Raw genomic sequence first — 12612 nt, forward strand, 5'->3', positions numbered from 1 at the left:
GCATGAGAAGGGATCATGATTTCGACATCTGAGGGTCGCATTCAGACGGCATTTGAGGCAAACCTGCTTCAGTTGTGTCCTTGGATTGTGCTTGAGGTGGTGTTGCAGAGACTTGTAAATGCTGTTGGGCAATGCATTAATGTTTTCACACTCATTTCACATGAATGTGCAGTGGTGCACTGTCTGCAGTTGTGGAAGTGTGACCCTTTCATTTTCACATGGTTGTTTTCAATAGTACCAAGTGTTAGAAATGTCAACTTTTAATATCCTAAACCTAACATTTGTTGGATCAATAGTTCATAGGCAAAGTTTTGCTTTTCATTTTAGGTTTAGTTAGTCTCGATTCGACATTAGATTTAATCGAAGTGTTAGAGATAATACTCATTATTTTCAAGTTGAATGCTGCTGCTGCTGACTACGACGGCGGCGGTTGTGCATTGCATTTGCAGCATTAAACTACACCGTGTAAATCAAATCATTAGCTATCCAAATACCACCCACAGGAAGTTGACACTGCCTCGATAAATTTACGGTAGAGGGGTGGGTGACAGGCTAGGAGATGTGATGCCATAGAATCTTACACCGGGATTTGGTAATTCACGACCATTATTACATAAACATATGCGAGGGAAATGAGAATTTATGTACATAAATCTTTAGCTGCTAAAACCATGAAGAACGAACGCTGTTCAAAGAGGGTTCAAAAGTGTTAGATACGTGCTGGATACAATCATGACATCAATTTATCTGATCAATAAGCTGTAAAGTTCCAAAAACCTTAAACAACTTAATATTATCAGATGTTTATCCAAAACGGCCTGAATTGATAAAGGTCTTCATCTTGCTCAACCCACAGATTCGTCGAGCTTCAACTCATGTATCGGTTAGAAATATGATTAGAACAAACTCATGTATCGGTTAGAAATATGATTGGAACAAACTCATGCACAGTGTTCAAATGATTATAATGAACTATTGTAAACCGATCAACGAAGCACCTGTGGGAGTCTGACTTCTAATCAGACGATTCAGCGAGTCCCACCAGGTGTGTATTTACATTTTCTTTTAATTTTTGAGCTTATCGATTGACCCATTTCAGGCCCATTACACAATTACTCGAACCAAACAAAATCTGGGTAAAAGTAACTAATGAAATCGGTAAAATATGGGGTTGTTTATCGATTTCATCCTCATCACCCATTTTTTTCTCACAGGTAATTCGGAGTCTCCTACAAGACAAAGGTACCTTATCCTTCTTCTCTTCTCCTTTTCTGTCCTTTTTCCCATGTAAAAACTGTACCTTTTCTATAAAACAAACCATCGCGTTAACTGTTCGTTCCTGATGGAAATTTGTGAAATAAACACATTTTATTAGTGTTTTTTCTTATGATTATTGGTTGAGTAAGAGATTTATATTTGGGATTGTGGGTTAGTTCATAACTTAGCTGAAATCACCAGATACATCAGCCTCTTAGGAATGTTAAAACAATACACCATTTTCTTTAATATTTGTACCCATTGTTCCATTTTTTCACTATAAAAATCTGGGATTTTGAAATGTGTCAATTGCTGATTTTATATGCTTTAGCCCCAAATTTTCTTCAGATTTGGGCTACCTTTTATTCCAAGATAATATGGTGTTGTTGTAAATGGGAAGGTTGCTCACTTAAAATGTAGAATCTGGTCTGCACTGTTTTATATACACGACCTTTAGAGCTGTCTGATTCGGCCTTGGTTGGCATTTGTGATTTTCCCCATATTTTGTCGATGGTTTCGGGTTTTTTCTTGGTTTCATGTTTGCTCTATTAGTAATGTGAAGAATGTCACAGCTCTTGTTTTTAACCTAACCATTACATAGATGATCTTTGTGACATGCATGTCTTAGTCGATAGCTCTTTCATTGAATACTCCATTTCTAGTATTGAGCCTTTGTGAAAATTCAAACACTATAATTTCTATATGGCATTGAGGACATATCAATATCAAATTTTTAGATCAGAACCCGAGTCATCAGAACCCGAGTCTACTCCAAGAACACTTGCCTGTTGCATCAATGGGCTGTATTATGTTCTTGATATAGTTTGTTATACTTTGGTTATTGTGAAATATGGCTGACCGTTTTCCTAATGCACTCAGTTCTTGTGTGGTCATTGATGATAAGATTTCTAATTCTTTTCCAATTGCATGTAAAATGTTGCGAAAGGAATTATGATACGACAGTATAAATTGTGCATCCATTTTGCAGGATGAGCTTCCAGAATCAAGGGGCTAGCTTATCTTTCTCTGCAGACCCCCCTGCGAAGCTGAAGCGTAGGCGTCCATGGGAGGACGGGAGTGTTCAAGGGGGCAACACACCTGCAACACCCGAAACTGACAATCTGAACAGAAACAAGCGAAGTATGTGGATAGGTAACCCTGCCTCTACTGACATGTTAGGTCAGATGGTTTCTGGTGTCGTAGAAGGATCATTTGATGCCGGGTATCTTCTTAATGTTAAGGTAGCTGATACCAATCTACATCTCAGAGGTGTTGTTTTTCTACCGGGGCTAGTTGCTCCTGTTACTGGTGCAAACGATGTGGCTCCACATGCTAAGATGTACAAAAGAAAAGATATTCCTATTCCGTTTGTAAACATTCAAGGTCGTCTCCATGTTGTGAGTCCTCCATCGGGGAAAAGTGAGAAGCCCATCGAGCGAAAAAATGGCGCATCTAACATTTCAAACCAAGGTCTACATACTGGGCTTCAGCCTGGTTTCTCGGTTGTTAGTGAGAGCCAATCTGCCTCTGTTCTCGTTCCTCCAGCTAGTAACTTGCCAATAAATGAAACTGTTCTATCCCTAGGACAAAGGGTCATGCAAGAACAAATCTTTGATTCTCGATTGCATATGAGAAAGCTGTCGGACTGCATCTGTCACTGCAGCGATTTGAAGGGCCAAATGCTAATGTAGAAGCTCCTAAAGCATCCGAGCTTGTGTCTGCAAATGTTGCTACTACTTTGTCAGCTACTGAGGCTATAAAAGCCACGAGTCCTGATCTTAAGCCAAAGAAATTGGTTCATGATGATGTGAAACGTCTTGGTGTTGATAGCAAGAGTCCCGGAGTTTTTGAACCCGAACTTCAAACTATGGCTTGTGACACCGGGATCAACAAGCTTGACAAAAAGGCTTCATCAAGGCAAGATATTGATATTTCGAGGATACTCGATTGGAGCTTGCTCAGAAGATTAAAAATGGAGCTAACACGTCTCGCATGGATGGTTTATCTGCAAGCGACGATATTACAACTACGGCAACAGCTCCTTTTTCTGCATCCATGACCAGCCTACCAATAATGATATTCGGGGAAGAAACTACTCCGCTTGAACCCGAGTCTGCTGCTGAAGAATTCGTTCTTCCGACAATAGTTGTCCCAGAAGTTAACAGTTCCACAATGACTGCCGAAACTTACAGTGTGGAGTCTAATGCCAAAGATGCCATTCCAACACCACATGCATGGTTTTGGAGTTCTGGAAATTAAAGGCGGAAACAGGATGAGCATGAAAGATAGAGTAGATTAGGGTTGAAAGCAAATGCTTAATTTAGATAAGCACTCTGTCTAATTTGGATTTATTTGTGATGGATACTCTCTGCATTTTACATTTTAACTTCTCTCATTTCTACTTCATTAACCATTCTCATGCTTGCTGGGGATGGCAAAAAAAGGAAAATCTGTCTGATTTTGATTCCATCTGATATGATAAGGTTGGTTTTCTCTATAAAATTTAGGTTTTTAGGGTTTAAAGCAAACGGTTAATTTAGATATCTCCATACTTGGTGCTTGAACTCAAGATCTTTAGGGATAATAACAAGGCTTTTATCCTCTAATTTTGATTCATATTGGTCGGGATAATAACATGTCACTTAACCATTAAAGTTACTTGATTTATATGGATCGGGTTTAGGATTTAGGATTTAATTATAATTTTTTATGTATCTATAGTTTTTATCTACTCTAACAATCACTTAGATTGTAAATATTTTCCCTAACTTTGTATTCCCCTAATTTTTTATCCTGTATGAATTTTTTAGCCAAAAAAAAAGCCAAATTTATTATTTTTTGGAAAAAATAGTAGGGTAAATTACTTTTTAGTACCTAAACTATTAGTTTTGGTCCATTTTAGTACTTAAATTTTTAATTTTGTCAAAACCTTTTGTTTCATTTTAGTTTAACGTTGAGTTTTGAATTGAAAGTTTAGGTACTTAAATACTAAAATGATAGTTTAGGTACTAAACACGTTAAGTTTTTAACGGCGGACACTAAAATGAACAAAAACTAAACGTTAGATATAACTTGAAAAAATTAAAAGTTTAGATATTAAAACATATCAAAACTGATAGTTTATATACTAAATGCATAGTTCACCAAAATATATGGAAGGGTATGACCTATACATGATTCCATTGGGTCAAGAGCAGAAAATTTTATGTAAGCTGAAAGCCCGGCCCAAATGACTCCTCCTCTGTCCTTTTAATTGATTCCCCCCCCCCCTTCAAGATTCAACTGGGTTTTCAGATTCAAACAGTTTACGAAGCTTCAAGACGAATTCATTGAAGTTAACATCCGCAAAGCCTTTTCATAATATGTGGGTTTTCTCTTGAAGAAGATGGATATCATTTCCCAATTACAAGAACAAGTGAATTCAATAGCAGCCCTAGCTTTCAACACTTTCGGTACACTGCAACGAGATGCTCCACCCGTTAGACTCTCCTCTAATTACCCGGAACCGCCTCCCAATCCCACCGAGGACCCAACCAATTTCGCCGAACAACCTAAGCTTATGAGCGCCACTCTTGTCAAGGCCGCTAAACAGGTGAGAATGGGTGAATTCAATGATTAGATATTGTGTGGGAATGTCAAATGATTTTTGTTTCTGGTATTTTCTTCTTTGTTTTCCACAGTTTGATGCGTTGGTTGCTGCGCTTCCGCCTTCGGAGGGAGGTGAAGAAGCTCAGCTTAGAAGGATTGCTGAACTACAAGTAAATATAAAGAGTCTCCAATTGTTTATTCGTTTCTGAATTTCATGTTGGAATTTCTTTGTTTTGATTGTCGTTTTTGTTTTCTTCATTTGTCTTCCAGGCTGAAAATGATGCTGTGGGTCAAGAACTTCAGAAGCAACTGGAGGCTGCAGGTACATTTTTTTCCACATCCTTTGTTATTCTAACATGATTGTGTGTTGGATACTTTGTATGAATCGTATATCTGTACCGAATCTTTATCCGGAGTACTTCAAGAAAATCGGATAGTCCTGGCAATAAAATCATCTTACATGTTCTTAGGTGATAGCAACAGAGTGACTTTTCTCCCAGTTTCTGCCTCCTTAATGAACAAAGAGAAAGGGAAAGATGGTTATGAAAATAATACTAATTAGGTGTAGTACATATTTAAGACCTAGACAATAGTTGCCATGTTTGCTTAGATTCTGGCTTTTTGTGATGTATATAAGGAGGAGGATGTTAGCTTTGTTTGGTCGTTCCCCGACCTTTTTAGTTCGATTTCAACTGCTATATATGTTGCTCCAGCGTATATGTCTTGGAAGTTAACCATGTAGGTACGACTGGAGAATCGAGTTCCCTGAGTTGAAGTTGTGGATGTAGATTCTAGACTATACTTCCGAAGAAAGGTTCCATCTTAACTATCTGTACAATGTTTCCTTGTTTTTGTTTCCAGAAAAGGAATTGAAACAGGTTCAGGAGTTATTCAGTCAAGCGGCAGATAATTGTCTGAACTTGAAGAAACCAGATTGAAGTCCTTATGCGAAGGTTTGTTGTATACTTAAGTTTGTATAAAACTGCTCCATCTGGGCTTTGCTTCTGCACTATAATTCAATCAAATTACTCTTTTTGATGTTTGTGAAAAAACATATCTGCACAGTTTTAAGATAAAATGAAGCTATGCTTGCCGATTAGTAACTAGGTACCGGTTTCAAGATGAAATGAAGACATGCTCACTGGTTGCCAGCTTTATATACAGTGTGCATCTCCCACAATTCAAAACATTTTCATTTCAATGAGTAGAATCTGAATCAGTCACATATAACACATTTTCAATGTCGACATTTGCAAACAGATTTGATGATTACTGGATTCGATAACTATTTGCGATCTCTTTTAGGGCAACAGTACAAGGATTCCTGTAGGACAAGGAACATAAGTTATGGTAGAAAGGGTTTCTGAAGGAAACAAGCTTCATGGTTAAAGAATCTTAACCTTTTTTCAATGTTTAATTTCCTTGAAAGTTCTTCAACAAGATTGTGTATCTCTTCAAAAGAGCAGGGAACCTTTGTGCAGCTTTCGGATTCGAACATATCTTCTTCGGGATCTCGGAAGCAATAAATTATAGCGAAATCAGAAACAAACAAACATAATATGTAGCATTATCTTGAATTAGGGGGAAGTAGTAAAACCTTAGCATTTCCCATAAGATTGTGTCTACCGATGGAGGAGTGTTGATAGCACTTCGGTCAAATGCGGATGACGAGCAAGGTTTATGAGTGCTTTAGAACCTCCTGATCGGGGATGGTCCGACTGGCCGAGCAAATCTGTTAGGTATAATGTCGATTGCACCCGAAGCCGCAAGTTCTTCACATCATTTCAGAGAATAGGCTGTTGCCATACCTGCAATTTAAGAGTTGGCGTAAGTATGTAGATTCAATCTTATTTTAGCTCATCAAACTAGCCTTCGCTGATTTCTAGGGTTCCTTTATGTGGATCATATTGTGCCACTATTTCAATTCTCAAAAAGTTTTAATGTTAACTTGAAAAATTGACGCTACAAGTTTTACCGTTCAGTCTAAATTTCATGGGTCGTTTCGTCTCGATACTTTGAGCCCGAATTCGACCTTTATTTTTTCGCAACTTGCTTCGAAGTCTACGAATCGGAGATTGAAAGTGAGGAAATAGAAAAGTTTAAGTTGATATTCATGGATTTTGAGATATTTTCCGGTGAAGTAACTACCAGATTCGAACTCAGAGGGTCGAGATGAATTGACCTATGAATTTTGGGATCGCATGACTTCCATCAATGACGGTCGACGATGGTCGGAATGAAAAATGACGTGATGGGGGGAAAGAAGAGAATTCGAAACGACGTCGATTTGGTGTATATTTGAATTTTCAATACAATGTCATTTTGATGTTTGTATCATCTCATAACACCGTTAAAAAGTTAATAACATAATGAGTAAAATGATTCAATCTGTAAAATTCAGTGAGTAAAATAAAAAAATTAAAAATATAGTAACAAAATAGGAGAGAAAGTAAAGTTTGAAATTGTAATTTACCCTTTTTTTATAAACTGAATTTCATAGTATTCATCGCTACGCAGGGAAAAAAAAAAGAAGAAGAAAAAATTGCACAAATTAAATTGTTCCGTACATCCACTGTGTATCTTCATTTCGTAAATATTTTATATCTGATTAAATAAAAAATTAAATCACACAATGAAACTAAAATTCATGAGTTGAAAGGGAGTATGGCCTTGCATAAGGAGTTCTAAACGAGTCGAGTTTGAGAATTGTTGAGTTCGATTCAACTTGTAAATTCTGAAATAAAATCCGACTCGAAAACTCTCGATCCTAAAATTTTTAAGCACGACTCAAATTCGAAATCATGAACTGAAGTTCATAAAAGTTCGAAAAAGCTCGAAATAAAAAAAATATTTAACTTAACTCTATTAAAACCTCAAACTTAAACTTGAACCTGAATCTTAAATATATAAAAACCTTATACAACATTTTTTTTAAATAATTCAACACATAAATTTAATATTATTAATAATTTTATTTTTTTAAAAAATAAAATATTAATATATTATATTTTTTGCTCACGACTTTTCAAATCAAATATCAATAATTTGTTTCGACTCGTTAAGAACTCGAGTCAAACCCATTTAAATTTATATTTATAAATTTTAAACAAATTAATCTCGAATAATTTATAATCTATCTCGTCTCATTTTAACACTAGGAGCGATTACCTACAAGTTATTAATCCCCACCAAAAAGCAATTCCGGTGGTTCGTACCCGCCACGCGCATTCTGATTCGCGTTGCATTTGTCATTAAACAAAAACATTACAGCTATTATATGTTCTATGCCCTTTCACAATCCGTTTCTTCTTCTTGCTTCTTTCAAAAAGAAGATCTCGTTTATCCGAAAGGGAAAAAAGAATCTGTTTCGATCTTCAATCCCCCCCAAAACAAAGTGAAAATCAATTAAGCAATTTGATCGAATTAGCATTTCGATTATTTTGGTTCTTTTGTATTATTGTAGAAATTTCAAGAAGGAGCTCTCTTTTATTTTGTAAAATTAAAAGAAAATGGCTCAAGCCATTGAAGAATGGTATAAGCAGATGCCGGTATCACCCGCTCTTATCTCACAGCTGCTGTTGTTATCACTATTGGTTGCTCTCTCGAGGTATGCCTCGTTTTCCATTTTTTTGGGGTTTATTTATTTTTTTCAATCTGGTCAATGATTTTGATTGCTTAGTTTCAGTTTTGAATAATTTGGACACGTTTTTTTAAGTTTCTATGCTAATGGGTATGTTTTTTTTAGGTTGATTTGATCCGTGTTTATCTCAATTTGATGAAATTTATTGATTCACATTGAATTTGATCCATGGGTTTCCATTCATGTTTCAAGAAAGTTATGAATTTGGGCAGGCAAAGTTGATTTTTTTTTTTGTATAATAGGCACCTTTTTATTTATGGTCCCATCTTGATTTTTATAGCAATTAGAACGTGTTTTCATTGCTGTGCTAATCCGAATTTCTTTGCAGATAATATCACCTTATAATCTGTACTTGAACCCTAAGCTTGTGGTTAAACATTATCAATTCTGGCGCCTCGTTACTAACTTCCTATACTTCCGCAAGATGGGTAAATTCCATGTGCTTTTATGTTTGATTGCTATGATATCTCTGAATTGTTATGCCGTGTGGACCGATATTATGAAAATGCGGTGAATGTTTTTGCTCAATATGTAAACATACTCCTAATGAAACAGCAAGAGCTGGCTCTATTATGTTTCCAATTTTTTTAGGTGAAAGTATGGAAATGGAGTTGTATATTCTAGTTGTTTTAAAAGCTTGAATAAAATCAATTCTATATCACCATGTATTGCTTATCCAAACATGTCTATGTGATTATGATTGAATTTAGTTCTCTCAAATCGATTAGCACCTTTAACATGGTACTCGTTTATATGCCAGATTTGGATTTCATGTTTCACATGTTCTTTCTTGCTCGATACTGCAAACTCCTTGAAGAGAACACTTTTAGGGGAAGGACTGCAGATTTCTTTTACATGCTCTTGTTTGGAGCTTCTGTCTTAACTGGCATTGTGCTTATCGGCGGAATGATACCTTATCTGTCGGCATCATTTGCAAGAATCATATTTCTAAGCAATTCACTGACATTCATGATGGTAAGCCCGTCTGCACTCATTTACGTGCAAAACACAATTTATTCGGTTATGTTTTCTGATAGCCATTTTGGAAGCCATCTTATTTCTAAAACTTGTAGGTTTATGTGTGGAGCAAGCAGAATCCTTTTATACATATGAGTTTTCTGGGTCTTTTTACCTTTACGGCAGCTTACCTGCCCTGGGTGAGTGCTTTTATTATTCCATCCCCTTTTTCTTATTCTTCTTGAGCATGTTTCATCTATGAACTTACAAGTTCCGAAGAAACAAAGAAAAAGTGCTTAGGGTGAATTTTCTCATCGGGAAAGAGTTTAGTATACTTTCTGCATTTTTGGGTTTTATCATACTTTGCCTAGTTGCAGAGTTATAATTGCTTCTTTTCCTTGTATGTCTTTTAGGTGCTTCTGGGATTCTCTGTCCTTGTTGGTGCTAGTGCTTGGGTGGATCTCCTGGTGCGTTTCCATTTCCTAAGCCTACTTTAATGTTGAAATATTTGCATGGTATTATTAGCATAAATTTCATATATATCTCTGAAATCCATTTGTGTGTTCTGAGTGACTACAAGCTTTACCAGCGTAACTAAGCTTTTCATAATCATCGTATATCATCATCACTGTTGGAGAGGTCTCGATGTGAGTCCTGATTTGAGGGGGAAAGTTGCTTGCTCTCATCTGCTGTATAAGGACCACGAGAGTCCTTTATAATTTATGCAGTGGTCCTATAGACTGCCCCTTGTTCTTATCTCTTAATTTTTCTTGTCCTTTCTTTGTTAATTAAATGTTTTATTTATCCAGGGAATGATAGCCGGTCATGCATACTATTTTCTCGAAGATGTATATCCCCGAATGACCGGTCGCAGGCCCCTAAAAACTCCATCTCTCATCAAAGCACTGTTTGCAGATGAGGATGTAGTGGTAGCACAGCCTGCAAATGTGAGATTTGCTCCACCACCCGCAGAGGAACTTCCCAGGGATTAATTAGTCCGCCCTCCACGAGACTAGACCAATGGAGCTTACCTTGGCCGGTTTGATCTCTGCAAAGTGTGGTTCGCCATTTCGTAGAAAAATGTTCAAGCTTGGATGCTAATTATGAACAATATATCTTGGTTTTGCATTAGCAATGTATATAGTTCCTACTGCATTTATGTGGATCCATATATTTTTGTAATTTATACCTAGACTGGGTGCTTTTCGTGACATTTACTCACAAAATTAATGTTCAGCCCTCTTCCTTGCAGAACCCTGATCTTCTTGTTTTGGTTGCTTGAAACTTGTTTAGTTTCAAGATAAGTGAACCCTAATTATGTTTCTTTGTACGGTGGAAAGTACCCAAATCTTTGGAGATGAAGTTGAGTGTAGCTCTCCCATTATGGTCACAAGGCAGCAGATCAGCAGGGTGCACTTGCTTGCTTTATAAGGTGAATGTTGCAGAGCACCGATATATTAGAAACAAATCAAGGCACGTTTAAAGGCAATAATATCATGAGCAATGACAATGTTATTATTTAAGCTAAACCCTCTTAACTTTTGACTTGCATTCAGCTATTATCAGTCCTTTTACTTTATTTTTGAGGTTCAATACACTTCTAAGTACCTAAACTAAATCTTAAATTGATTTTTTAGTGCCTATAGAAAATTTCGTCCATTACACTGGTGCTTACCGTTATAAAAAATCGTTAAGCGACACATGTAGTATTTATATTTTTTAACTTTTTTTTAAAATAAAATATTATTTAAAATATATATTTAAAAAAATCTGAACGTGACATGTGTCATTTGAGCTTTTTTTAAACGGAAGACACTAAAAGTGTAACGGATAAAACATTAAGCATATATTTTTAACAAAAAATCTTTCGGTAAAGCGTTACCTAAAATATTATTTTTTTAATCAGGTTTTTTCTACCGCGTTTACCTATATCAGTAATTAAAACCGGTAAAAATAATAATATTTTGATTATTTTTTACCAATTTTGTTATTTAAATAATAACAAAACCGATAACATTTCTTTTAACTATATATTAAAACTGCCGCACAACTTCCCTAAAAGTCGAGACCTATTTCTACTATTAATAGAACTTTTCCAGAACATTTCAACACAAAGTTAGGTTACAATGAACTAATATAAAATTAATGTTAATAATCTATTTTAATTTCCAATATAAGTTAATTATATGTAATCGTAACAACTAATTATAATTATAATTTTAAAATGAAGTATTGGTATTGTTTTATTTAAAGAAATTATATATTTTTATTTAATTAATATTTCATATAGAAGACAACAGGTAAAATAGATTAAAAGCTAGTGAGAGAAGGTCCCGCTTCTCTCTAGAGCCCAGAGCCAAGGCTTTTTTGAATTATTTTTGCCACCGTCATCCACCCGTTATCCTCTGTCGCCGACCGTCGTCAGCCGCTCGCCGCCATACTCCGACCATAGTTTGAAGCTGTTTTTTCCAAGGAAGATCGTCTGGGGGTTTCCAAATTTGGCCTTAGATTTGCAATTGAGTCATTCTATCGACGCAGATCTTCACGAAGTTCACCGCCGATTTCGCATCTTCCCGCCGCTCGTGGTCGACACCACCTCACCAACAGACTCAGCTTCTTCTCGCGACCAAAACCCACCTCTCCTAGTGTCGAGAATCGGTTATATTCTCCATTAATTTCCAGTGCACTGGTTCAGCAAGAAATTACCCTATCCTCCAAACTTTCTGTTTTTTCCAAGATCCTCTTTCCAGCTACCCATATCTCTCCATGGAACCCCTACGCCCATCTCAACACAGGCAAACTAGTGGGTTAGCTGCAACAACCGCGGCAGGTGTAGCCTCTGTGAACCCCACTTGTACTCCCTCTGGACTGACGAAGCAACAACTTCTTCTACTCCGGTAAGGAAAAACGTGAGAGGGAGAATGAAAAGGAGAGGACAAAGCTTCGGAAATGGAACATGTGAGCCTTCAACAGACGTATGCTGGCCGGATGAGGCAATATGGTAATTTCCATCTTTCAGAGCATTCTAATATGAACGATGTACTGGCCGCCTTGGCCCGTGAGGCAGGTTGGACAGTTGAGGCCGACGACACTACCTACAGGCACTTTTCTATGCCCCAAAAGCAGTAAAATTTAAGAGTAGTTTCAGAGAGGTCGGGTGAACGTCCTCT

General features: G+C 36.6%; 2 protein-coding genes and 1 pseudogene across 2 annotated transcripts; all 3 read left to right on the forward strand.

The window, feature by feature from the left end:
• The first annotated feature begins 1187 nt into the window (after positions 1-1187).
• On the forward strand, positions 1188-3637 carry LOC120151755. The gene is made up of 2 exons (XM_039164118.1): positions 1188-1242; positions 2246-3637. Exon 2 carries the CDS (start codon positions 2247-2249, stop codon positions 2946-2948), a length of 702 nt encoding a protein of 233 aa, XP_039020049.1. The 5' UTR covers positions 1188-1242; position 2246; the 3' UTR covers positions 2949-3637.
• Positions 3638-4548: 911 nt separating this feature from the next.
• On the forward strand, positions 4549-5921 carry LOC120151708 (mediator of RNA polymerase II transcription subunit 21-like). The gene is made up of 4 exons (XM_039164088.1): positions 4549-4849; positions 4938-5015; positions 5116-5167; positions 5707-5921. Exons 1-4 carry the CDS (start codon positions 4643-4645, stop codon positions 5781-5783), a joined length of 414 nt encoding a protein of 137 aa, XP_039020019.1. The 5' UTR covers positions 4549-4642; the 3' UTR covers positions 5784-5921.
• Positions 5922-8170: 2249 nt separating this feature from the next.
• LOC120151735 lies at positions 8171-10653 on the forward strand (annotated as a pseudogene).
• Positions 10654-12612: the final 1959 nt, after the last annotated feature.

This window comes from Hibiscus syriacus, unplaced genomic scaffold, assembly GCF_006381635.1.
Source record: "Hibiscus syriacus cultivar Baekdansim isolate YM2019G1 unplaced genomic scaffold, ASM638163v2 tig00111069_pilon, whole genome shotgun sequence".
In the NCBI taxonomy this organism is placed as follows: Eukaryota; Viridiplantae; Streptophyta; class Magnoliopsida; order Malvales; family Malvaceae; genus Hibiscus; species Hibiscus syriacus.